We start from the raw sequence: 27,370 nt of genomic DNA, 5'->3' as shown, positions 1-27,370 counted from the left end.
GGGGGTAACACTGTCGTTTTTATCAAATGAAACATGAGGGGTGACACTGGCGTTTTTCTTTGGTGGTCATGAAAAAAAACATAAGGGGTAACACTGTTGTTTTTTATTGGTCGTCAAGAAAAAAAACATAAGGGGTAACACTGTTGTTTTTTATTGGTCGTCATGAAAAAAAACATAAGGGGTAACACTGTTGTTTTTTATTGGTCGTCATGAAAAAAAACATAAAGGGTAACACTGTTGCCTTTGTCAAATAAAATATAAGGGGTAACACTGTCGTTTTTTATTGGTCGTCATTAAAAAAAACATAAGGGAAATAATAGAAATACACACATACATTTTAATGTCATGTATATCCTCTTTATTGATGATTGATTTTTGTGTATTGTCATTGCCTCAGTGGTGCAGTGGAGTGCACTCTGCCCAACCCCCTGGAGACCGGGCTTCAAATCTGGTTTATGTCTTCTGTTGGTAGACTCGAATCTCTATTTCATGCGAATTATAAAGTCAAGTTAAACCTTTGTGATGACTTTATCTGGTGTCTTCATGGTGCATTGTTAAGTTCAGAGGTTAACAATCTAAACAGCTCATGTTCGGATCCCCACAAAAACGTTGACAGTGGTGCCACTGTGGTTATTTATTGGTCAACATGGAAAAAACATCAGGGGTAACTGTTGTTTTTTATCGGCCGTCATGAAATAAGTATAAGGGGTAACACTGTTGTTTTTTATTGGTCGTCATGAAAAAAAACATACTGTTGTTTTTTTATTGGTCGTCATGAAAATAAACATAAGGGGTAACACTGTTTGTTTTTATTGGTCGTCATGAAAATAAACATAAGGGGTAACACTGTTGTTTTTTATTGGTCGTCATGAAAAAAAACATAAGGGGTAACACTGTTGTTTTTTTATTGGTCGTCATGAAAAAAAACATAAGGGGTAACACTGTTGTTTTTTTATTGGTCGTCATGAAAAAAAACATAAGGGGTAACACTGTTGTTTTTTATTGGTCGTTATGAAAAAAAACAAAGGGTAACACTGTTGTTTTTTATTGGTCGTCATGAAAAAAAACATAAGGGGTAACACTGTTGGTTTTTATTGGTCGTCATGAAAAAAAACATACTGTTGTTTTTTATTGGTCGTCATGAAAAAAAACATAAGGGGTAACACTGTTGTTTTTCATTGGCCGTCATGAAAATAAACATAAGGGGTAACACTGTTGTTTTTTATTGGTCGTCATGAAAAAAAACATAAGGGCTAACACTGTTGTTTTTTATTGGTCGTCATGAAAAAAAACATAAGGGGTAACACTGTTGTTTTTTTATTGGTCGTCATGAAAAAAAACATAAGGGGTAACACTGTTGTTTTTTATTGGTCGTAACACTGGGGTAACACTGTTGTTTTTTATTGGTCGTCATGAAAAAAAACATAAGGGGTAACACTGTTGTTTTTTATTGGTCGTCATGAAAAAAAACATAAGGGGTAACACTGTTGTTTTTTTATTGGTCGTCATGAAAAAAAACATAAGGGGTAACACTGTTGTTTTTTATTGGTCGTTATGAAAAAAAAACAAAAAGGGTAACACTGTTGCCTTTGTCAAATAAAATATAAGGGGTAACACTGTCGTTTTTTATTGGTCGTCATTAAAAAAAACATAAGGGAAATAATAGAAACACACACATACATTTTAATGTCATGTATATCTTCTTTATTGTGATTGATTTTTGTATATTGTCATTGCCTCAGTGGTGCAGTGGAGTGTACTCTGCCTAAGCCACTGGAGACCGGGGTTCAATATCGCTTGATGTCGTCTGTTGGAAGGCTAGTGTCTCTATTTCATGCGAATTATAAAGTCAAGTATAACTTTTGTTATGACTTTATCCGATGTCTTGATGGTGCATTGTTAAGTTCGGAGGTTAACACTCTAAACAGCTCATGTTCGGATCCCCGCAAAAACGTAGACAAGGGTGCCACTGTTGTTATTTATTGGTCACCATGGAAAAAACATGAGGGGTAACACTGTCGTTTTTATCAAATGAAACATGAGGGGTGACACTGTCGTTTTTCTTTGGTCGTCATGAAAAAAAACATAAGGGGTAACACTGTTGTTTTTTATTGGTCGTCGAAAAAAAAAACATAAGGGTTAACACTGTTGTTTTTTAATGGTCGTCATGAAAATAAACATAAGGGGTAACACTGTTGTTTTTTATTGGTCGTCATGAAAATAAACACAAGGGGTAACACTGTCGTTTTTATCAAATGAAACATAAGGGGTAACACTGTCGTTTTTTATCGGTCATGAAAAAAACATAAGGGGTAACACTGTCGATATTTATCAATTAAAAAATAGGGGGTAACACTGTCGTTTTTATCAAATGAAACATGAGGGGTGACACTGTTGTTTTTCTTTGGTCGTCATGAAAAAAAACATAAGGGGTAACACTGTTGATTTTTATTGGTCGTCATGAAAAAAAACATAAGGGGTAACACTGTTGTTTTTTATTGGTCGTCATGAAAAAAAACATAAAGGGTTACACTGTTGCCTTGGTCAAATAAAATATAAGGGGTAACACTGTCGTTTTTTATTGGTCGTCATTAAAAAAAACATAAGGGAAATAATAGAAATACACACATACATTTTAATGTCATGTATATCCTCTTTATTGATGATTGATTTGTGTGTATTGTCAGCGCCTCAGTGGTGCAGTGGAGTGCACTCTGCCTAACCCACTGGAGACCGAGGTTCAAGTCTGCTTGATGACGTCTGTTGAAAGGCTTGTGTCTCTATTACATGCGAATTATAAAGTCAAGTATAACTTTTGTGATGACTTTATCCGGTGTCTTGGTTAAGTTCAGAGGTTAATCTAAACAGCTCATGTTCGGATCCCCACAAAAACGTTGACAGTGGTGCCACTGTGGTTATTTATTGGTCAACATGGAAAAAACATCAGGGGTAACTGTTGTTTTTTATCGGCCGTCATGAAATAAGTATAAGGGGTAACACTGTCGATATTTATCAAATAAAACGTAGGGGGTGACACTGTTGTTTTTCTTTGGTCGTCATGAAAATAAACACAAGGGGTAACACTGTCGTTTTTATCAAATGAAACATAAGGGGTAACACTGTCGTTTTTTATCGGTCGTCATGAAAAAAAACATACTGTTGTTTTTTATTGGTCGTCATGAAAAAAAACATAAGGGGTAACACTGTTGCTTTTTATTGGTCGTCATGAAAAAAAACATACTGTTGTTTTTTATTGGTCGTCATGAAAAAAAACATAAGGGGTAACACTGTTGTTTTTTATTGGTCGTCATGAAAAAAAACAAAAGGGGTAACACTGTTGTTTTTTATTGGTCGTCATGAAAAAAAACATAAGGGGTAACACTGTTGTTTTTTATTGGTCGTCATGAAAAAAACCATAAAGCGTAACACTGTTGCCTTTGTCAAATCAAATATAAGGGGTAACACTGTCGTTTTTTATTGGTCGTCATTAAAAAAAACATAAGGGAAATAATGGAAATACACACATACATTTTAATGTCATGTATATCCTTTTTATTGATAATTGATTTTTTTTTATTGTCATCGCCTCAGTGGTGCAGTGGAGTGCACTCTGCCTAACCCACTGGAGACCGGGGTTCAAGTCTGCTTGTTGTCGTCTGTTGAAAGGCTTGTGTCTCTATTACATGCGAATTATAAAGTCAAGTGTACCTTTTTTGATGACTTTATCCGGTGTCTTGATGTTGCATAGTTAAGTTCGGAGGTTAACACGCTAAACAGCTCATGTTCTTATCCCCGCAAAAACGTCGACAAGGGTGCCACTGTTGTAATTTATTGGTCAACATGGAAAAAACATGAGGGGTAACACTGTCGATATTTATCAAATAAAACATAGGGGGTGACACTGTTGTTTTTCTTTGGTCGTCATGAAAATAAACATAAGGGGTAACACTGTCGTTTTTTATCGGTCGTCATGAAAAAAACATAAGGGGTAACACTGTAGTTTTCTATTGGTCGTCAAGAAAAAAACATCAGGGGTAACACTGTTGTTTTTTATTGGTCGTCATGAAAAAAAACATAAGGGGTAACACTGTTGTTTTTTATTGGTCGTCATGAAAAAAAACATAAGGGGTAACACTGTTGTTTTTTATTGGTCGTCATGAAAAAAACCATAAAGGGTAACATTGTTGCCTATGTCAAATAAAATATAAGGGGTAACACTGTCGTTTTTTAATGGTCGTCATTAAAAAAAACATAAGGGAAATAATAGAAATACACACATACATTTTAATGTCATGTATATCCTCTTTATTGATGATTGATTTTTGTGGAGTGTCATCGCCTCAGTGCTGCAGTGGAGTGCACTCTGCCTAACCCACTGGAGACCGGGGTTCAAGTCCGCTTGATGTCGTCTGTGGAAAGGCTTGTGTCTCTATTGCATGCGAATTATAAAGTCAAGTTTAATTTTTGTGATGACTTTATCCGGTGTCTTGATGGTGCATTGTTAAGTTCGGAGGTTAACACGCTAAACAGCTCATTTTCTTATCCCCGCAAAAACGTCGACAAGGGTGCCACTGTTGTAATTTATTGGTCAACATGGAAAAAACTTGAGGGGTAACACTGCCGATATTTATCAAATAAAACATAAGGGGTAACACTGTAGTTTTTTATTGGTCGTCAAGAAAAAAAACATAAGGGGTAAAACTGTTGTTTTTTATTGGTCGTCATGAAAAAAACCATAAGGGGTAACACTGTTGTTTTTTATTGGTCGTCGCTCTTGAAAGCATTTAAGAGCACTGATGCCTACCAATATGCTGTGGCTCGATGGGTGAAGGACGCTAAAGTGAGGACCTTGGCCACCAATAATCTTTATCTGATAATGGCAAAGTTTAGTACTATATATTTGTGACTTCTTGTGAACAGTTTGTGGTGGGTTACTATCATTGATCGTTGAAATCAGTCATTCGCCGGGGACGCGTTTTCTTCAAGATTCATTTTGTACCCACAACAAAACCCAATTTGAATTATTATGGATTATTTTGGACAATGAATGAGGTATTAATACCAAAACTCTTTGGCTGGGACGTTGTCAACATTGGGTATATGGAGCAGATCATAGTGGGTCATATGTCAACGTTTTTTGTATGCATTTTATTCATAAGCTACATGGATATGCCATCTTTCAGAACCTTTCCTTACCTGCACTGAAGAGAATAAAAGAGCGCATCCTCATTGTTTAGATTGTGGTCGTAGGTGTTGTTGTTGGTGCTGACTGAGTTACCACTGAAATCAGTGGGTCAGTGGGTGGGATCGATCGTCAAGATGGCGGCGCAAGTGACGTCAAGTGAACCAAACGAATAGGACAGTGATCATGATTTGTCTCAATATCAGAATAACAATGGGTCAAATAGCAATGGCTGGCGGAATGGCCATGAAGTAGGTCTGTATATGCAGTGTAAGCTTGTCCAGGCTCTGCAAGTCAGGATGTAGGCTATGAATCTGAATAGAAAGTAGGTAAATAGGTAGTGGCCATCCCCAAAATGCACCAGAATACAGGAAATCAAATCTATTCAATTAAAAAAAAAATAATGGGGGGGGGGGGGGGGGAGACCTCAGACCCCCTGACTGTTACTGTGCCCCACCAACATGTTTGATCGCCAGCCGCCACTGAAAGCACTTCCCCTATATTGGCATTAACCCTTCACAGATTGCCACGGCGGGCAGTGGCATCCACTGCACGCGTCAGGGGAATCAAAAGTTCATGCGACATTCTTTCACTATCGAACGCCTCGGGTGACAGCTGTCATCAGCACCGAGGAACGACCGTGTAAAATATTAAGTAACTCCCTTTTTCTTAGATGGTGAGCGCCAGTCTCCATTTTGGCAACACCTTTTATCTGGTTAATATGAAATACGTATGCAAATAGGTTTGATTACTGAATAAGCTTTTGCATACATTTTAAAAGTAAGATATTAGGGCAGGCTATGGAAAGTGAACTTTCTTTGTGACCGTCGCTGCACGTCTGCGCCACTGTGCCCGTCAGATATGAAAACAGCATTGCACAGCAGAGCTGTAGGCTAGAGCTTCTGTAGAGCATTGCTTCTCTTGGGAAGATAAATGCTGCCTGTTCACAGAGCGAAGGGAAACCTTTACAGACTGATAACGATGCACGCAAAGCTGGAATGGAACCCCTTAACAGGCTTCTGGGAAACAAAAGGTTCCCATTTGCAGGGTCGTCAGGATTATGTGATTGCAGCCAGACAAACATAAAATAGAAACAGACGGTAGTAAAACCCCTCATTTAACTAGCTTGCTTGTTTGGGTATATCCCGATTAAATAAACCATTATTAGTATTATTATGATCAGTATTGCATTACGAGCAATATCAGTAATATCACTTTCTATGGCAGCTCCAATATAAGCTGAGCTCTTATTCCAGTACAAGGGAGAACAGCAACGGATGAAAAGGAGGAAAGGTGGGCCCAGGGAACCCTTGGGACTGGATAAAGAAGAAGACTGTGTTATTGTGTTTTGTTTCTTCTCCGTGGGACACACTGGCTCTCTGCTGAAGCAGGATTGCATAACAGAGTCTGTAGGCGTTGGTGAAACAGCGTAGCAGCAGAAATGAAACTGAAACATGAGCATACAAAAATCGGAGATGAATCTAGTGAAAATACACAAATAGGTTTGAATGAAATGTTTATATATTTGTTAAGATACAACCAAAAAAATACATGGAGACCGTGACAAAAGTAAAGCTTTGCATGTCGTTCTTTTTTTGTAATACCCTTTTTTTTTTAAACACAAATGTGTCAAACAATAAAGCGTTCCCTCCTGGTCCTCACTCGTTCCTAGTGGAAACCTGGCCCGCCAGGTATGCCCTTTGAGGCCTCTCACGCTGGGTCAGTCATGTTCAGACTCAGACAGATCTCTACACTCTGCTCCGGCAGCCCACTGCTATGAGACATGAGTCAGCTTCAGTGTACCAATCTCAAATAAAAAATAATGATATATATAAAATAAAACAATCCCATACTCAGTGTAGTTTGCAGCACCTCTACGACGCCCAACAGGCCACATGAGAGCTGAATACTCGACACCGAGAACGGATAAAGCTTTTAACATACCAGCTCTGAACCCACTCTGTTGAGACACGCACGCAAGCGCACACACACGCAAGCACACACACGCACGCACAAACGCACACTTGGTGTGCGAACATTTCTGCAGTCCTTTTGCCCCAAGTGAAATACAGGTTTCAATACTGTAAGTACAGGTATGGCACATGGAGGAGAGGAATCCAGTCTATTAGGATTGTTATACGACACCGTTGTGTTTACTTTCACACCAGTCCATCCATATCAACTGGCTTCCGCTTCCCATGATAAAATGTCCACCGGTAGCACTCTTCCGCATGATTAAGTGGTTTTATTGAGCTCCCTTTGGCCTCGTGCAAGGGCCATGTGCATGTGGATGCGTGTATGTCTATGAGAACATCCGTTCGTGCTACCACTGGGAACCTTGTGGAAGGCCCAATGTCATACTGTTGAAAGAATAAACGGATTGATTCAAAAATCAGAGAGGACAGCAGGCGTTCAGGCATTTCTTTCTTCAACAAAAGACCTCAACAGGTCTACACAAGTGCAACCTTTGAAGGCAACCTTTGTCCTCGGGCTATTGATCCGTTGGTGAACTACTGAGGCCCCCGTCTCACCGGGCCCCGGCCCCTGCTGCTGCTGCTGACGTGGTCACATGTTGAGCAGGGGGATCTGCCACACCATGACGGTGGAGGCGCTGTCCTCGTGGCGCGGGGCCTTGCTCTTCCTGTTGACCCTGCGGTGGCCCAGCCCCCCGGAGACCACCAGCAGCGAGCTGACGTCCACCTTGCTGGCGGGGCCGCGGCCCCTCTGGTGCTGCTGCTGGGCCGGGTCGTGCAGCAGGTCGTACAGGGCCCCGTCCTCGGGCCCGTGCTCCAGGGAGCCCTGCGACGGCGCCAGGCTGCCGCAGGACGAGCTGGAGAGCGAGTCCTGCAGGGCCATGGCCGTGCAGCCCGCTTCGCCCAGCCACACGCCTCCTCCTCGCCGCTGCTGCTGCTGCTGCTGGCCGATGGGGGTGGCGCCGGCCTCCGGCGACTCCTCGCTCGTCTCCCCGGGGGTGGGGGCGAGGCCAGGGGCGGGGGCGGCGGGCTGGTCGCCGGACGTGCGGTTGCACACGGCGGCGGCCATGGTGAGGAAGCGGACGGGTCCGTGGTGGGCGTGGAAGGACACCATGCCGCGGCCTGCCGAGGAACGCGCACGTCAGCTTGCGGGGTTACCAATGCGAGGTTGCTTTGCGTGCCAAGCATTCTGGACGTTTGCATGCATGCTGATAAAAGCGTCTGCTAAAGGCCCTGAATATAGATGTCCCTAACTATAACTACACTATATGTGACACATAAAGGACTTCAGGAATTGTGTACATTCTTTAGAAGGAGAATCAACCAAAGTGGAGTAACGACTGCACTCATGCAGCCGTGTGTTACCGTCGGCCCACCGGGTCTGCAGGACACCCTGGAATCAGACGTCTCATTTGTTCCCTCCAGGTGAAGGCATAATTGGCAAAAGGCAAGTGTAGAAAAAACATTCCTAAGCCAGGGGCCTCCTTCAGCTATGCGCAATTATTGGATCTTATTAACCCCCCCCAAATTGTCCTGGAAAAGTTCAAACTAAAACTGAAACAGAAAAACGGGGAGGAATGTTCTGCCATGAGGGTACGACAGTTGGAGGTCCACACTTAGAGTCGAGCCCCTTCACCGCAATCAGACATGCATGTACCTGAGGGGGGGCTCAGGGGCTCAGGGGCGGCTGGAGAGGCTTTGAGCTCACCTGTCACCTTGGGGATGCCCTGGAGTCTGGGCACCGAGAGGGCCACGGTCATCCCCAGGTTGGTGCCCACCAGCAGCAGGCCGTAGCACACCAGCAGACTGCTCACCGTCACCCTCTGGGTCCCTGGGGACACAGCACACCATACACTGTTGGATGGGGGGGGGGGGGTTCAGGTTAACGTCGTCTGAGGTTCACGGCTGTTCACCTGGTTGAGGGGAACGGGTTACAGCTGAGCTACGCCCTGCCCGGGTGGCTTTTGACTCGGGTGCACCTTGGTAAGGGGAACGGGGTACGCCTGAACTACACCCTGCCCATGTGCTCTGACTTGGGTGTGAGCTCAGCTGACACCTTCGGTCGCCGCTTCGCTTCCGCATTTGGCTTGACTTGCTTTGTCCCTGGTTTGTGTTTCCTTTGTCGGTGTATATTTTGTTAGGACATACTGATTGACAGTTGGATCCCTTGAACACACACACACACACACACACACACACACACACACACACAGTTCTCAGGGTTACTCAAGCTGAACGCCAACGCCCCGTGGAGAACTCTTTCTCATGTCGAGGAAATTGTTAACTATGATCACACACACACACACACACACACACACACACACACACACACACACACACACACACACACACACACCTTGTTCTTTGTGATTCGGCGTCAGGGCTGTACAACCCACAAACACACGCATGCATACTCAAACAAGAACTGCATTATGTGCTGGACATGTTTAAAGTGTACTGTCAATGGGCCTCGTCGCCAGGTGGGATACTACAATGGAATACAGTGGGATGGGAGAGCAAGAGTTGGGCATGCAGCAGCTCTTAACAGTAGTTGGTCCCCAGGACAACCTGAGGAGAAGCCGGGACAAAAGCAGTGCTTCACAAATGTCTCTTTCAGCCCGAGTGAAAAGGGCGACATAATGGTTCCCCTTTAAGACTAACACTAAACACAAAAGGGGTTACGCAATATAACGAGGGAGGCGTAACGCCGTGATTACGCGGCCATCTCTGCCTCCTTTCACAAACGCTTGCTGCAACAACGTGAATCAGCGGGCTGTACTTTGGTCCGCGGTGCCAACCATCATTCTGTTTGGACAGACAGACAGACAGACAGACAGTCGGAGATAGTGGCACGTTCCCGCCGGACCGGGGGAGAAAGCCTGCTCGAGTGACTTATTATGAGGAACCTGGCACTCTCTCACACCAGAAACACCTCCCCCTCTAATAACTCCATGGGAATGGGATCTGTAACAACAGCCCATAATTAGTCAGGTGTCTGCACAGGAGGGGAGGATGAGGAAGGCTTTTGATGGGAATCCAGGGGGTGAAAACCAGCCCTGAGCTGGGCTTCGTGGGTGGTGAGAGGGGCCATGAGTCAACACCCAGCACTCCGACTAGAGCCCCCCCCCCCCCCCTTCCTTCCCAGTCCCCCCCCGCCCTCACCCCTCCCTTACAGTAATCCCCCTGGGCTTTATGATGGGAGATCAGCAGTCTGAGATAGGCAGACGGACTGGTTGTCCCTCCAGCAGCACCCCCCTCTAGAGACGGGGGGGGGGGGGGCCGTGACAACCGGGGGCTTACATATGTATTTAATGAGGACCCCAGGTCAGCAGAGGCTCAGGCTGCTGGCTCCGGGGGATGGGGGTGGGGGGTTGTACTTGACTTCCTCCTTTCATAATATTTGGAGTTCGCCGCCCAGAGGGTGAACCAAAATAAAACCCGGGCCGCGCGTCAACACGGGCCCGGCTCTGGCTCCCATCCCGCCGGAGAGCCGCTTTGATCCGCACTCAGCGCCGTCGGGCCCCAGTAAGGGCGGCGACGCCCCACCCAACACATCGGCCCCCCCCCCCCTGCTACGGCACGCCGGCACCAACCGCCCGCCTCAGCACTATGCGAGTGGAGCGGACGCACAAACGACCGCCGGGCCGCGACCGCTTCACCCTCGCTTTGCGCTGTAGTCTTGTGTGCACTCCATTTTTCGAGTATTCCAATGCAATTCAAACCCCGCCCCCTCTTGTCCAACACCCGACAACCGATCCACACTGTGGAAACAGAAGATGACCTGATAAAAAAAAAAACGAAGATAAGATGAAAGGTTCACTTCGATCGAATGCAGGCTCCTCTGGGTTTGCATTGTATTGTGTACAGTGTGGGAGTCACCCCAGTGAGCCCAAACACACACACACACACACACACACACACACACACACACACACACACACACACACACACACACACACACACACACACACACACACACACACACACACACACACACACACACACACACACACACACACATTTGCCTGTCATTAGGCCATGCTTGGCTGCATATTTAGGTCAAAAGCGATTCAGACAAATGGAAACAAGCACTTCCTTCCTCTTCTGCAGGCCACCACCCCAACAGCGAGAGCAGCCTACTCTCTGGGGAACACCTCATCTCACGGTCTACCAGTGAGCCCTGATGACCTCTGCATCCCCCCCCCCCCCACCCCCCCCCCCCCCACCCTGTTAAACACTCAGGAAGCCTTCACACACAAGGGCCTTAGAAGTGAAACACCTTTCAGATGGCAGATTCTGTGTGCTACGAATAGGAAGCAATGTGTGTATCTGACCTGCTTCGCCAAACAACCTTCCCCTAGACCCTCGATCTCTCCCCACAGCAGCTCCCTCATGAGTGGCTCTATGTGGGATACCACTCATGAAAGGTGATGGATCCAGCAGCAAGCAGGCCGGCTGAGGTGTTCAACATGCCTGAACCTGAGATGGACTTACCCCTTCCCACCTTGGGTGTGTCCATTATTCCATTATTACACACACACACACACACACACACACACACACACACACACACACACACACACACACACACACACACACACACACACACACACACACACACACACACACACACACACACAGTTCTCAGGGTTACTCAAGCTGAACGCCAACGCCCCGTGGAGAACTCTTTCTCATGTCGAGGAAATTGTTAACTAAACGCGGTGCCCACCGTTCCATGTGAGGCTGTGAAACACGATCGACGTTCATCTCTATTTAGACACGTTTGAAAGGAAAGTGGGTGGAAAAGAAAAAAATGGAACGTACCGGTCTTTTCATTCAGCCAGATCCAATATCAGCCCTGTTTCCTGTAACTGGAATCGACCCCCCCCCGCCGCCCCCCCAGACAGCCCTCTCTGCCCGAGCAGTCTGACCCACTAGGACGTCTGGTGGTCGCAGTTCTCGACCGCCACCCTTCAGGCTCACAGCGGGCGTCAGACTCACGGCGGGGGAATTTCCGGAAAAAGCCGCGGATCGCGACATGCCACAGAAGAAAATAAAAGTTATGAGCAGGTTGGCAGAACCACGATTTGCTGCATTGTGTGAAATAGCTCCCATGAAGAGAGAGAGAGAGAGAGGGACATTTGTTCCAAAGAGTTCACTTGCTCTTGCAGAAGCCCATCCACATGGACCCTACTTGGGACCAGGAGGTGGGGTGGTCTTGACCTTGATGGAGGTCAGGCAGGGGGCAGGGGGGGGGGATGTTACAGGGTAGAGGGCCTGTGGTTTTAACAGGAAGTGAGCGAACAGGAAGTGGGCTCTGAGTGGCACTACCTGCCAGGCTGGGTTTTGGTGGAGGGCTTTCATGGAGAGTGTTGTTTTCTTTTGGTTCTCCTTCCCAGAACCAACCTCCTCTGGGGCGGGTATGGACTGCATTAGCTACTATAGGCATGGGATGGCCCAGAGCAGTCTTTAGCCTTTATCATTCACATCTGGATGAGGCGGAGGCCTCAAACGTCTGGCTCTGAGAGCCGCCTCGCCAGAGCGAGGGCTTCACCACACGCTCATCTGAATGTAGTTAGGGCAAACACTCGGTTTCCTCTCAGACCTGTACTGATAGCCGTGTGGTATTTACAGGAAGACTCCGTGCATTGAGCTCTAACCCCAGCGCTTTTCTACTCCCCGTGAAATCTCCACCATCCTTTGGGACGTTTGATGTTCACCCACAGCATGAACAACTCATCAGTACATGTAGATTATGTCTCCAATAGGGCTCCATTGACCTTTGTTTATAAATAAATAAATAGACCTCCATAACCGTAAAATGGAGGGCAGTAAGAAAGGAATTAGTTAGAGATAATATATCATAATGAGACTTATCCAACTTGGCATTCCTAAATTTTGGATTGTTTTTGGGGATCATCCAATAATGCCATGATTTTAAATCGCACAAATGATTGAAATTAATCATAGAAGAAGGAAACATTATTTGTTTTGGTGCATGTAACCGGAGGTCTTCTGTTGTTATTCATGTCTGTTGTGGTCATAACATGGCAGCCCAAAGCTAACAGCTAATGATGCTGCTAAAACAACACTGTAGAACTGCAGGCTCCCCATTAACTACTGACCACAACACACCTTAAGCTCTTCTCTTCAAGAATGCAAGTGCAGTCAAGGTAATCTACACCCACATGTACACACACACACACACACACACACACACACACACACACACACACACACACACACACACACACACACACACACACACACACACACACACACACACACACACACACACACACACACACACACTCTATATCATAGCTGTCCCCCTCAGAACAAACACATTTATCAGCAGGCTGCTCTTGGTGTCTGATGAACAACAACAGTTAGGATGCATCATCTAATTACTATACAACCGCGCTCTGGGAGGAAGCTGTCAAAGTACCCTGATAAAACCAGGGAATGACCTCATCCTCAGGACAAACCGAGCAAGGAGAGAGCGCCACAGCTGGCTGCATTATTCAGCATGCATACGGAAAGAGATGGAATGCACCCGAAATCATTCCGCAAACACAGCTACTCGTTGCCAAGGGGAACAAAGAATTAAAACTATAAATCAGGGGTGTGCGTGTGTGTGTGTGTGTGTGTGGTGGGGTGTTGTGTGTTTGTTTATGCTGGCAGACAGATTATTACAGTTCTTGGGGGCTGATGTAGCAGCAGGAGATTATATGTTCCGACACAGCTGTCTGCTCCGATGGGACTAGCTGTCATGGTAACGTGACCAGCCATTAAAGTGGGACGTCCCGAGTGGTGTCTGGCTAGAGACCTCAAGAGACACCAAGTGCACCGGGGGAGAAAGACGGCGTCTTATCCACCACGGCGAGCGGAAAACAAACGCACACTCTAGTCGGATCTAACCGTCGCCATGGTGACAACGTGGATCAACGGCTAAGGCAAAAAGCTTCACTTCAAAAGGTGTTGTTTGCCGATTGCAACTTGTGCACCAATATTTTAATATATTAACACATGCGCCACAAAATAATACATAATCATGACTCATTTGCTTATACTGAATGACTTGTTTACATCCAATCTCCCTCAGAGCCCAACATCTCTGACTTTTGCTGTGATCACTGCACGCTCAATAGCATGGCAATGTCAACATGCAGAACACCTTGGCAACAGGTTGTGCAGGCCTTCAAAGAGGAAATGTCTAAATAGGAATTCCTCGGATGGTGATTCAAGACGGAGAGGCAGCAGAACCGTTGCGATAGAAAGGTGGGCCACTAAAATAAACAAACGCATGCTGTTATGTCAGAAATGTTTGGCATGTCAAGGCAAAGATGACCACACTAGCACAAATCAAGGTGTATCGCGACGTTCCAAGGATTTCCGTGTTTAGACAAGAGGCTGCCTCGGACAGCTGACGGCAGCATGACGGATGCGCGTGGAGATGAAAGCCCCCTGGTGGATCACCCAGCCTGATGTCAGCTAATTACAGACGGACAGACATCCGGTTAGAAAACTCCTATTTAAAATCACATGAGCTCACAGGAAAACAAGCTCTGCCCGAGCGTTGGAGGAGAGAACAGAGGAGGAAGTGCTTGGGTTGGTATATTTGCCAGAACAATCAGAAGAGAGAATATCAAGGACGGTGCAAGGCTCCGGTTCACTCTCAAACACACCGCTTTGCACCGCTTTTTCACCGTCTGACAGCATTCAGTATTGAGTGACACTGAAGGGCAGCCTGAATCGTTGCGGTTTCCGATGGAAGAACCACTGAACCACTGTTTCTTATATCTCCTAACCACCAGTGCTGTACCCTGTCAATACACATTTACAGTGCGGCCCCCCATTACAAGCTACACTAATACTCTTTATTATCGGGTAGCCTGTAGCAGCGCTACACGTAGCCGGCGGCCGTCGGCGCGGGGAGGTGTCGGTCCTACCGGCCAGGAGGTTGTGGACGGGCGTGGCGATGTTGATGTCCTGCAGGTGCTCCAGGGTCTCCGTGTGGAAGAGGCGCAGCGTGGAGCCCGAGCTGAAGGCGATCCAGATGCCCACGCCGGCTACCACCATGTGGGAGACCACCATGCCCTCCTCCTGGTGGGCCTCCAGCTGCCTCTGAGGGGGGGGGGGGGGGAAGAGAGGGGGTAAGGGCCGGTTGGCGGATGGGTCTGGGAGCTCAACGGGGGGTTAAGGCTAGCATTTCATAAACTGAGCACTCACACAGTGTTTATTATGCAACTACTATATCCCACAGTATGCAGAGGCTTGACCTAAAAATGTCGCTATTCTCAATGAAGCCGTCGAGATTTCTATTTTTTTGTATGTTGTTGACAGTATCTCCACTCTATTTAAAGTGTAAGTAGCTTGCATGAATAAGCAGCCAGGGGGAGTAAATAATGAATGTCCCCTGACAAACTAACAGGGCTTCTGAAAAACAATGAGTCTAATTATAGTCCAAGTTTCCGCAGGTACAAGTAGTTGATGCCCTCCCTGGAAATTGAAGGTTGAGCTGACAATACCAACAGGTCGGTTGATAGTTGCCGGCATTGATAAACGTAAATCAGCTTAATAATAATAGCCTTGTGTAACTGCCATCATTATTATTGACAGTTATTCAACAGGGACCAGATTCCTCCGTCCATCCACCCCAACGGTTCAGAGCAGCGGGCTCCTCAACGGGCTCCTCAACGGGCTCCTCAACGGGCTCCCCCTGTTGCCGCCCGTTGGACGGCGGGGCCGGTGGGAGCCTTTCTGGGGCCCTGCCAATGACAACAAAGCCTGCCACCAACACAACAGCCAGGCCGGTGCAGGGTAGAATGTCACCGGGGGGGCTGAGAGGAATGAATGTGGGCACAGAGTTATCCAGGGCGGACGGGAACGAGGCTGGGGCCCACGGGGGATATCTGGTGTAATCAAAGTGTGTCATTATTCATCCTGATTGCATACGATCTCCTCAAGTCCCTTCCTTGTAATGAGGGCCAAGGACATTAGTGTTCTATTTTTCATAACACTTATTACTTAAAGTGACAAAAAAGGGAATCGCGATTGGGCCATGGCAATGCGTTCGGCAGCACTATGTTGAAGGCTGGCTCCGCTCCATCTGTGCCAGTTACGTAAGCCCTCCACACTTCCCCATGGTGGAGGCGGGTCTTTATTTGGCCAAGGAGAGCCCGTTCACAAGAGCTGCAAAGCAGGGTAGAATGCTGCTCGGCAACGGAAACACACAGAAAACATTGCCTTTGGCGGTAACCTTTGAGAAACCCACAGCTACCCATTGTATTGTCTCATCATAATCAGCCGCTCCCTGTTTCCCTTTTCTCTTAAAGTTTCTCTTCCTCTATATTCTCTACCGTATTAAGCCTCTGGCCCCTTGAGTCTATTTCTCAGGGCTTGTGGTGAGCACTCAAGGGGACAGGGAGAGAGAGAGAGAGAGAGGGGAAGAGGCAGGGGGAGATGGAGAGAGAGGGAGAGGGAGAGAGAGGGAGAGTGAAAGAGAGGGAGAAACAGACAGAGACAGAGAGCGAGAGACAGGTGGGCCATAATAAGCTTATTGGAGCTAACCAGATTATGTGTGTGCGTGTGTGTGCATGTGTGTGTCAGAGGGATCATCTATTCCTGTCCAGGAGGTGCTCCTGGACTCCGACGGGACAGTACAGAGAACCATGGACAGTGCTCCTTGGTATGCAGAGCGAGATCTGCAGGAATGTGTGTGTGAGAGAGGTGGCATTACGCATGGGCTTGAGGGCTCTTTAATACCGTTGGTGAAGCTAGCAGTGAGAGTTGGCCCGCGCTGAGCAATTAGCTCACATTGCATTAAACATAGAAGTCTGTTGACTCAATGCTTTGAGTGGTCCTGTTCAAGCAGCCCAGCTCCCTTCCTCTCATAAGACCCTGTTGTAACGCCCAGAGCGTCTAATCAAGGGTTCCTTAACGATTCAGAGGCTGCCCCAGTTTCCTCACTAAGATAAACCCCAGTCTTTTCAACTAGCCTCTCTATTTCACATACTTTTATTTATTTCAGGGAAATAGGAAGTTCAAACCATAGAATACAATAGATAATAAGCTTGTTATTATTATTACATTATCAATAAATGTCATGTTTAATAAATCAAATTTTTATTTTTATTTCTTTCGCACAGCCAAGGGTAGTTACATAAATAGATAACACTGCTTCCCTACTATATAATCCCTCCCTGGTCCTAAGTGACTATGTTTCCATTGTATAAAAGATAGAGTCTTCTAAATTACACAATATTAACAGTAAAATAGTAGTAGTAAAGTCCTTCAAACGAATGTGTTCAAATGAAATTGAGTAAATGGCGAATGACTAATCCTGTTGAACAAATATGCAACCTCTTTTCCTTTGACACACACACCCCTTCACCCACAACACACCCACACACAAACACACACACGCGTTTAATGGCTGAAGCTAGTAAAGCAGTGTAATGGTGGGTGGGAGCAGTAGGTGGGAGGCAAAGTGTTTCTGTGGTGTGGGATATGGGTTATGGGATGAGACTGTTGCATTGTGGTAGTGGATTCTACAGAGATGTAGGCGAAGCTCAGAGTAGGTCACTAACGTGGATAATTGCCCTGCCTCTGTGACCTGCACCACCCCCACCTACCCCACCACCGACAGAGAGACACTGCTTCCTCCGTTCACTGACAGACTTGGTAGAAAGGGAATGGTACAGGCTGATACTGTTAATGGATCTGTCCGATGGGTAGAAGGAGGGGAGATCGTTCTTTATGCGTTTTGCTTTGGGGTGGATTTTACTCTCACATGCAGCCAGACACTTCAAACCAGGGCTGTTGAACTCATTTTAAATTGCGGGCCGTAAAAGACCAAATGATATTTCATTGGATACGGACAAATAAAACGTATAAACTATGATAGGTTTGAATGTATAAAGTTATTCACAAAATTGGCCGGTGCATTTGTACATTCGCCTGTGCGTATCGTATTGTACTGGCGACATTATTTAATTTAATTTCATCGCTACTTGCAGTGTGCACACGAGGCACGTTGAGTTTCCATTGACTTCAGTGAATAGATATTTACTATAACATCTTGAGAAAATATCAACCTTCTTCTCTTTGACAGGGACATGTTGAAGTAGGCAATTAACAGTTTCTTTACATTCTGAATTATGAGTGGCCTAGTTTCCTTAAAGTGGCAACTAGTGCCACCCAAGTTATTTTGGGATTTACTACAATATTGTATCAAATGAGTGCGAGACGATGATTGGAGTCACAATGCAGCCAGAGCCATCTGCATGCCTTACACTGACACATTCACCTGGCTCGCTATCTAAATCTGTATGATTTACACAGAACAGAATTGGACCCTGGCGCTGGACTTTGCCCACAGACACCTTCAGCACACAGACGTCTACGTGGACGGGGGGGCCGTGGTGACCCCGACCGGGAGAGGAGAAGAGCAAACACGAGCGCTGCTGATTGTGGACATACCTCCACAGAGTGCGTGCGGGTGCTGACGATGAAGACGTGTCCCCCGCAGGACACCCACACGTGCTCCTCCACCGCCAGCATGGCCTTGATGGGCAGCACCCCCAGGTTCAGCACGCTGGGCTGCTCCCAGCTCCACAGGCCGTCTGCAACACATCACACAGGAAACCAAAATACATGTTTGCGTGGATTTTAATGGATTTTATTGGCGGCAACGCGAATGGCCATCGAGAGGAAAACACAACACTGGCTGTAGCGATTTTTCAGTTAAGGACATTAACAGTTTCTGTCAACAACACGGGGTCGGTAGGCTCTGGAAATGTGAAAGCAATTAGAAAATGTCAAAGAATATTTTATGATTTTCTTACTCTTTTGTTTTTGACATGATAGGGTCAAGGGAGAGCAATTCAACGTTTTTAGAACTGACCGAATGAACAGAAAGAGGAGCTGCTGGTTAATGCCACGGCCATTCATCATGCTGCTACAATGGATGGAGTAGCCCTTTGATGAACACCCTTACTGTGTTCCCTGTGAATATAAATGAGCTGTGAAGCACGAGGGTAAAGGACCCTGCAACATCAGCCCACCTACCCAGACACAGATATTGCACACACACACACACACACACACACACACACACACACACACACACACACACACACACACACACACACACACACACACACACACACACACACACACACACACACACACACACACACACACACACACACGTCTGGACCACCTTAGTGCTATTCCCTCGGGCTGTGTCAAATAATAGAAACACATTTCTCTGAGACATGTAGAAGCCAAGTTCTTGCATTGTTTGACCAGAAGTCGTGTAGGTTTGGTTCAATGGCCTTCACACCAGTATGACTATATATATATATATATAAACAGAAGCCACATCAAAGTGAATATCCGCTTAATATTGGGCCAGTTGGGGAATAGGAAATGACAGGAAAATACGCTCCCTGGGCAAGTCTGGAAAAGCATAAGTAAACCCCACACTTCTGAGTGTCGGGTCGCAGCACTGAACACATTATTGTAATTTTCTCTCTGTCTCTAAAGTCTGGGAAACGGCGGTGGCTCGCCCTGAATCAGAACCCCCTCCCTAATGACTTCCCTGGCTCTGAATGGGACCAAGCTGGGCAGGAAGGGACGAAGCTCTTTCCCTCCACATCCACCACACACACACACACACTCACACACTCACACACTCCCCTGCCTGGCTAATCTGGGACCTGGTGTGGAAGTGAGTGAGGTGGGAGGCACAAAGACGCCTATTGAAGAGAGGGGAGCCGGGCGAGGAAAGCCGAGCTCGTTCTGGAGGGTGCAGCGGTGCCCAGGGAGCACTGCTAAATCATCCACTGTGGAGCAGTTCTAGTGTTGATACCCGCATCTGCTGTGTATAGTGTTGTAATAATTAAACTGGGTGTATTTTGTTGTAATAATTAAACTGGGTGTATTTTGTTGTAATAATTAAACTAACTGTGTGTGTGTGTGTGTGTGTGTGTGTGTGTGTGTGTGTGTGTGTGTGTGTGTGTGTGTGTGTGTGTGTGTGTGTGTGTGTGTGTGTGTGTGTGTGTGTGTGTGTGTGTGTGTGTGCACGAGGGAGGTTATACATAAGGAAAAGCAGGGAAGGGGAGTGCACTTTGCACAGCGATGATAAAGCAGCTGTTTGTGTGGGCGTGTGCGTGTGTGTGTGTGTGTGTGTGTGTGTGTGGTTCAGCTCTGCTGGAGGGAGCCTAGCCCAGTCCAGTGCTGGGATCAGCCACATTCCTCCGTGGCAACAACGGAACAAACCCATCACAACGGTGCTTTTAAACACACGTGTGTGCGTGGGCGTGTGTGAGTCCGTGTGTGGCTATGAGTGCATCATATATTGCTGCAGAACATAAACCCGGAGCCAGAGAGAAATCTGATTTGCCCACACCAAACTTTCAGTGAGAGATAACTGAAAACACAAACAGGCGGAGAGAGAAACAATTGAGGTGGTTTCTTTCCATGTGGCCCATCTGGAGGGGCGTGCGACCTTTGCAGAGTGAGGAAATATCCGCCTCGCTCTCTTTCTCTCTCTCCCTCCCTGGCTGTTTGTGTTGCAGACGGAGGCTGTGTGGTGATGGGTCATGACAACACAACCCGAGCGCTGAGTCACTCTGCACACACAGGGACACACAGCGCACACACACATCAAACTAACCGCACACACTCACTCACAAGTCGCAAGGATAAACACAGGCTACTCAAGTTTCTTTGTTATTCAAACGAAAGATCACATCTCTCCAACTTGAGGGGGCGACTCGCTCTGCACAGCTCTTCTGAACATATTGTTTCAATTGATTGGTGTCTAAGTGTTAATTGTGCTGTATCGGGCTGTGATTAGTGGTTGTGTGGATGGGTTGATTGTCTCGCTTCACGTTGTAGTTGTAGCTGGCATTGTTCCAGCACATCCTTCGTCTTCATTTGAAACGGTTATTGTTGATTTAATATTGGGCTTTATCTTTAAATGTCATTGTTCATGACAATCATAATCATTATTTCTGTTAATAACCCACTTGCAGGTGATAATGTAGTGTTATTGCATTGATGTCAAAATCTACATAAAGTACCAACTCGTGTTTACAAGTCGGTTCTCGTTTCATGATGTGAATATGATGAGAACCACCTCCTCAATACTTTGTCATCTCTACTCTCCACGTCGCAGTTTCATGCCTGGAAATAAGCAAAGCAACTTTTCCATCGTAATCCATAGTTTCCAAGCCGATAACCCGCGTAATAAAGAACACAATAGTGGCGACTCTAATGGCGCTAGAGCCCTTCCATGGGCGATCAATGTTTACTGCAGTGCTCTTGCTTAATCCTGCCGAGGCCGGCTTCAGGGTGGTGAACCAATACCAGCCCATGGGATTATAGAGGCAACTTTCCACAATGTCAGCCTCAGGTCTCCTTTATGTGTGACCGGGCGTGTGGGCGGGGACAGGATGGTGTGGGAGGAGCCGGACGGCCGCGCAGTCACCCGACCGCGCTGAGCCAAATGTCAGCCGGCAAGCCAGACAACTACAAACGGGAAAAGGGCAGTTGAAACCCTGCTGCCTCAGACAGACCCCCAGGGGAGATGTTTCCATCCAGGGGAATTAGAGAAATACAGATAAGGCAGATCAATTGAGGTTTTGTTTATGTACAAGATATAACTGAGATGCATGTATATAAATCTTCAACAGCCCCGTAGATGATGAGGCGAAGGGGTAGTATCAATAAAACCATGTATATTCTATTCTATTCCATTGCACTATATCTGTTTTGACCGATGGATCTTTAGTGACAAGTCCCGACGGGAAATAAAAGGGAAACCACAGACAGATTCGAGCTTTGAGACAGGAATGTGGTGGAAGGAGACTCTGAAATAGGTGGACCAAGCATTCCTATGCAGCTCTGTGTCTCATCCAGAGAAAAGAGCAGCTTGGCTGGTGAGGAATAGAGGCATCTCTCTCTCCCCCCACTCCCTGACACGTCGCTCCACGACAGCCAAGATGTCCCTTTCTCTGACTCTCCTCCACGTACGAGATTGAGATAAAGGCCGAGCGAGAGAGAGAGGGATCCAGGGAGCAAGCGAGAGACAAGAGGAACAGAGCCATCACTTGTGCAGCCACAAAAGCCGACCAGAGAGATGACAAAAACAACAATGAAAGGGAAAGAAAGAAAATGGGGCAGATAAAAAAAAAAAACGGCTGTGGGAAGAGTTCAGTTCCTGAACCATTCCTGTGCTTGGCCCAGTATGATCGTACGCGTGTGAGTGAATGTGTGTGCGTGTGTGTGTGAGTGCATGTGTGTGTGTGTGTGTGTTGAACTAGGTCAACGTTTAACCGAATGGCTTCTCCCCGACAACCGGTGCCATGGGGAACCGAACCCCCCGGCCTCAGCCTCAACGGCCATCCCTGTGGTTCGGTCTGAGCCGGGGGGCTCGCACTGGGTCCGACCTAGTAGGGTGGGCCCCCAACCAAACAGTCCCTCGCGGACCGATGTCCACCATTTTCGAACGTCAGACGTTTAATGGTTCATTCCAACCGAGATCAGGATCACTCAATTTAAATCAACTGCTGCCACCGTTTCTCAATGGCCACGTTGTTGTGCTTCTCTGCACGATTGAAGTGATGGACTCATAATTGCCGTAATTATGGCTGCAGAAATGTCAACAAACCTCGGAAAATGTCAACAACCGTGATGGCAGACCTTTGTAAAGGTGTTTCACACACACACACACACACACACACACACACACACACACACACACACACACACACACACACACACACACACACACACACACACACACACACACACACACACACACACACACACACACACACACACACACACACCTTGTTGTCTGGAGTAGATGGCCACGGAGCCGGTGACCAGGCCGGCGTAGAGACAGCGCCCCCTGTGGACCAGGCTGGTGACGGTGGACTTCTCCGGGGTGAAGAAGTGCTGCAGGCGGACCTTCTTGGTGCGCTGGCTGCTCTTGTACACGATGATGCTGAGGACACATACAACCACGCGGGCGACCCATCGGTTCAGTCAGAATACACACACTCCCTGCTGAAGTTTGCACAGTGAGATCTTCAGCAGAAACACTGATAGTGAGGACAGAGTGGATCACAATGGGATCATTGTTTGGACGCAGGTGTTTATAATGCAATTAAACTTTAATACGTAACCTTGCGCAGAAAGATTGGGTTCTATATTTTTATAATTATAATTGAGAACAGAACACTAAACCAGAATTACGCTTGAGTAACATCAATGGACACTTTTTCTTTTAACCAATCAGATGACAAATGAACACGTCTTCCTCAGAAACGGTGCCAGCGACGGTGCCACACACACACACACACACACACACACACACACACACACACACACACACACACACACACACACACACACACACACACACACACACACACACACACACACACACACACACACACACAGCCATCTAACCCCCTCACCTGCCCTCCTCCATGCCCAGACATACGGTGGGGGTGTCGCTGGCCCTCCCCGGGGGGCCGTGGTGGTGGACCCCCTCGCGGGGCGCGTCCCCGTTCTGCTGGGTGGGCGGCTCGGCCGGGACGTAGGCCATGCAGAGGATGCGGGACTCCACGTTGAAGCACTCGGTCACCTTGGGGTTGGAGCTCTGCATGGCCACGATGGCTATCTGGCCCATCTGGTTGGTGCAGCTGGCCACCTGAGCACACGTATTGGGCCGTTTTATAAGTGGTTTGTATGGGGGGGGGGGGGGGGGGGGGGGGTCATTGAGAGGACTATGATAAGCAATCCATCTACAATGGATCTGAGAATCTCTAGAAAGGATTTGTCAGGACTCTCCCTTCATATAAATAACGTCAGCGTTTGTCATTCAAACGGTTTTAGTAATCATCTTCCAAGTATCCAATATATTATGTTGAATGTCACCACAGCACGGGCTGTCATCCCTAAAGTCTGGGAGGACATCATGGCAGAATGTTGCTGTCAGCCTTTGTTGCTGTCAAAGCTCATCCATTTTTGCCCTTGAGGGAAAAACAGTGACTGAATAATATTAAATCACACAAGCAGCCACAAAAGAGCACTATTTACACAGCACTTAGCCCTCAAAGATCTAACAGTAATGGTAAGACGCTCAAAAGACTATTGATGATCCTGTGCTTTCGCTAAGTAGCCGTTTAATTATTCATTATTAACCCCTGAACCGTCTGGCAAAGTAGCTGCTATTTAATGAACGACACTCTAAAATAAAGTTGTGGCGGTGTTAATGGAAATGTGACGGTGGACACAATGCAATAGACTGAGGCGAGAAAAAGAGCTTTATGTGAAAGCGTAAAACTTTTCCCCAGGCAGAGGGGGACTGACCCAGACACAGCCGTGGCCCAGGGCGGGGCTGTCCGCTGTGCTCTCCGTGTTGACGTGGGGCTCGGGGTTGTGGACTGCACACTCCACCTGGGGCGGCAACGGGGGGGGGGGGGGGTGTGTGATCAGTCTACAGCACGGCGTCACAGGCGCCGATACTCCAGGAGAGTAATAGTTCAACAAAGGCACTGCTCTTTGGACAGTAATGGTAGTGTCTGTGGTTATGACCGACTGAACTACCAACTAATGCTGAGGTGCTTCAGGAGGAGTGTGTGTGTGTGTGTGTGTGTGTGTGTGTGTGTGTGTGTGTGTGTGTGTGTGTGTGTGTGTGTGTGTGTGTGTGTGTGTGTGTGTGTGTGTGTGTGTGTGTGTGTGTCTGTGAGGAGAACAATAGAGCAACCATGACCTCATGGAGCATGGATAAAGAGGAAGAGTGTTTTGGGAGGAGTGTTCTTGTAAGTCTGTCTGTCTGCGGCAGTGTGGAGGTGTGTGTGTGTGTGTGTGTGTGTGTGTGTGTGTGTGCGTGTGTGTGTGTGTGCATGTGTATGTGTTAAACCCTGTCCCGATATGGCTCATACTCCCTACCACTACATGTGGACCAAATCCATAGGGGCCTGTGCTACCTTGAACTCCTGGGGGCTAGACCTAATGTTTGTTTGTTTGTTTGTGTTTGTTTGTTTTTGTTTGTTTGTTTGTTTGTTTGTTTGTTTGTGTTTGTGTTTGTGTTTGTGTTTGTGTGTTTGTGTGTGTGTGTGTGTGTGTGTGTGTGTGTGTGTTCACCTTGAACTCCTGCAGCTTGGACATGACCACTGGCATCTGCCGGAGCAGCAGAGGATGTTTCTGCCTCTTGATCTGACTCACATCATCCTCAGCAAAGTACCAGCCCTGCAAGTTGTCCTCCTCTGACACAGACACAGACACGCCTTTCATTTAGCTATGTGGATCAAGTTAAGACCACTACAGGCCTCTTAGTCACAGTTAATAATCTTCCCATCCACATACAAAGCCAGCTGGATTATCTAAAACAGTCCTCCCTTGGCGTTCGAAGCTCGCTGAGGCGCCCGGAGGCCGACCGAATCCCGTTTAAGAACAGCTCTGCATTTAGAACAAAGCTGAGCAGGAAGTGAGCATCATCTGCCCCCAGACAGACGCAGGATGAGCCCGGCTGTGTGATGCAGTGGAACCAAAAGCAGGGGAAACGGCTGGGGCGCTACAGTCCAGTTAGGATCAGTGTGCAGCTCGCTCAGATGCCTCTGCATCGCGGTTGCGGTTCCAGAGAGGCTTCACAGTGCCGGCGCTGATGTATTTGCATGACAGCAGCCCTCAAACCCCGGCAAAAGGCAACAGGGAATATAAAACCATAAACCCAGTGGAAAAAATGAAAGAAGAGTAAACGAAGGGGAAAAAGCATAAGATGGAAGGCACAAGGCCGTCTGAGTCACACATCCCGTTTGGGATGATGAAGACACAGTCTGAGGTTGTGAGGTACCTAGCGCCAGCTTGGCCATCTGCAGGTTGCTGATCCACGACTGCTTGATGGCCGGGCTGAAGGTGTTGAACACGGCGCTGAAGTACGTTGGTTTGCCCATCCTGCAGATAGAACCAAAGTCAACAAGCAGTAGCGTATATTTCCACTAATCATAGGAGACGTGACAGAGACGGCGGAAAAAAGTTTAAAACAGAGAGCAGAGTTATGTCTGAGCATCGCCAAGCATTTTTACGATTTGGAACGTCCGTCAGATATCCGGATGGGCTGTATTGACTACTAGATTGAGCCAATACATTGCTAAATGCCCTAAATATAAATGTTAGACACTTTATCTTTAGCGAATAACAATGAGTACATTTGTCAGAAGAAAGAGAAACAATATATCACTGTTTGTACAGTAAGGATGTTCATAGAACCAAGTGCCAAGCACTAACAATTGTTAGGTTAACCCATTCCCCGTATACAACAGAGGCAGGATAAGAGCTAATACAGTTTCAAACTCATTAGCCTCATGGCAACCGAGGGTGATACATGTTAACAGTTTAAAAATAAGCCTGTCTGGAGTGCAACAGGTGTGTGCATTGAGTTCATGGAGTTGATGGAGTGCATGGGACCGTGACTTTCATATATCACCGTCAGCTTAGCTAATGATGATATATTAAAAGTCACGGTCCAATTATTTCCTTACCAGCTCATTTAGACCTATATTTAAAAGGTGTGTGTGTATGTTAAGGGCGCCTAGGGGGCAGAGGGTGGTTGAGTAGGGGGTCCCAGCTGCTCATGCTGAGACGTGGCCGTGGGTTTGGCATGAGGTAGTCTAGGGAGACACAGCTGTGATGCCAAAGATAACCGTGGATAAACCGGCTGCACAGGATGGATGGAGTGACGGGAAGAGGAAGTGAACTCAGAGGGACATTAAGAAAAGGAGAGAGAGTGTCAGGGTCAGGGGAAGAGAGAGAGAGAGGCAGGGGAAGGAGGGAGAGAGAGTCGGAAAAGGAGAGAGAGGGGAAGGGGAAGAGAGGAAGAGAGAGTTAGCAAAGGAGAGAGAGTGGCAGGAGAAGAAGGGAGAGAGAGCTTCAGAGCGAGAGAGCGAGATTCTGTTACAGTGGGGGAGGTGGCGTGAGTAAACAAGTTCAAGGTGGATGCTTGGGGGCCAATATGCAGACAATAACAGTGTGTTTGCGGGTGTGTGTGTGTGTGTGTGTGAGAGAGTCTGTGTGAGTCTGTGTGTGCCTCAGACACTTGTAAGGAACAGCTGTGTCGCCAGAAGCCTTGGGATGTTCACACCAGGGGGAGAGAAATATTCCGGTCCGTCTGTGTGATTTGCGTCTTATA

At 47.1% G+C, this 27,370-nt stretch overlaps 1 protein-coding gene across 3 annotated transcripts in view; it reads right to left on the bottom strand.

Annotated features, from left to right (window-relative positions):
- Nucleotides 1-6,667: 6,667 nt before the first annotated feature.
- Nucleotides 6,668-27,370, bottom strand: part of arhgef10 (Rho guanine nucleotide exchange factor (GEF) 10) — a 50,979-nt gene continuing 30,276 nt past the window's right edge. For 2 of the 3 annotated variants that reach the window (XM_030356283.1, XM_030356284.1), the window contains 9 exons: nucleotides 26,036-26,136; nucleotides 25,327-25,448; nucleotides 24,550-24,636; nucleotides 23,652-23,887; nucleotides 23,019-23,176; nucleotides 18,640-18,782; nucleotides 15,108-15,282; nucleotides 8,864-8,986; nucleotides 7,748-8,277 (listed from right to left, as the gene is read on the bottom strand). In XM_030356283.1, coding sequence (XP_030212143.1) covers nucleotides 7,748-8,277; nucleotides 8,864-8,986; nucleotides 15,108-15,282; nucleotides 18,640-18,782; nucleotides 23,019-23,176; nucleotides 23,652-23,887; nucleotides 24,550-24,636; nucleotides 25,327-25,448; nucleotides 26,036-26,136 — 1,675 coding nt within the window. Of the gene's footprint in view, nucleotides 8,278-8,863; nucleotides 8,987-15,107; nucleotides 15,283-18,639; nucleotides 18,783-23,018; nucleotides 23,177-23,651; nucleotides 23,888-24,549; nucleotides 24,637-25,326; nucleotides 25,449-26,035; nucleotides 26,137-27,370 lie in introns of all 3 variants that reach the window. The other variant, XM_030356282.1, reaches the window with a different exon arrangement.

This window comes from Gadus morhua, chromosome 5, assembly GCF_902167405.1.
Source record: "Gadus morhua chromosome 5, gadMor3.0, whole genome shotgun sequence".
Lineage (NCBI taxonomy): Eukaryota > Metazoa > Chordata > Actinopteri > Gadiformes > Gadidae > Gadus > Gadus morhua.
The sequence above is the reverse complement of the archived record's forward strand: the minus strand, read 5'-3'. Positions and strand labels throughout refer to the sequence as shown.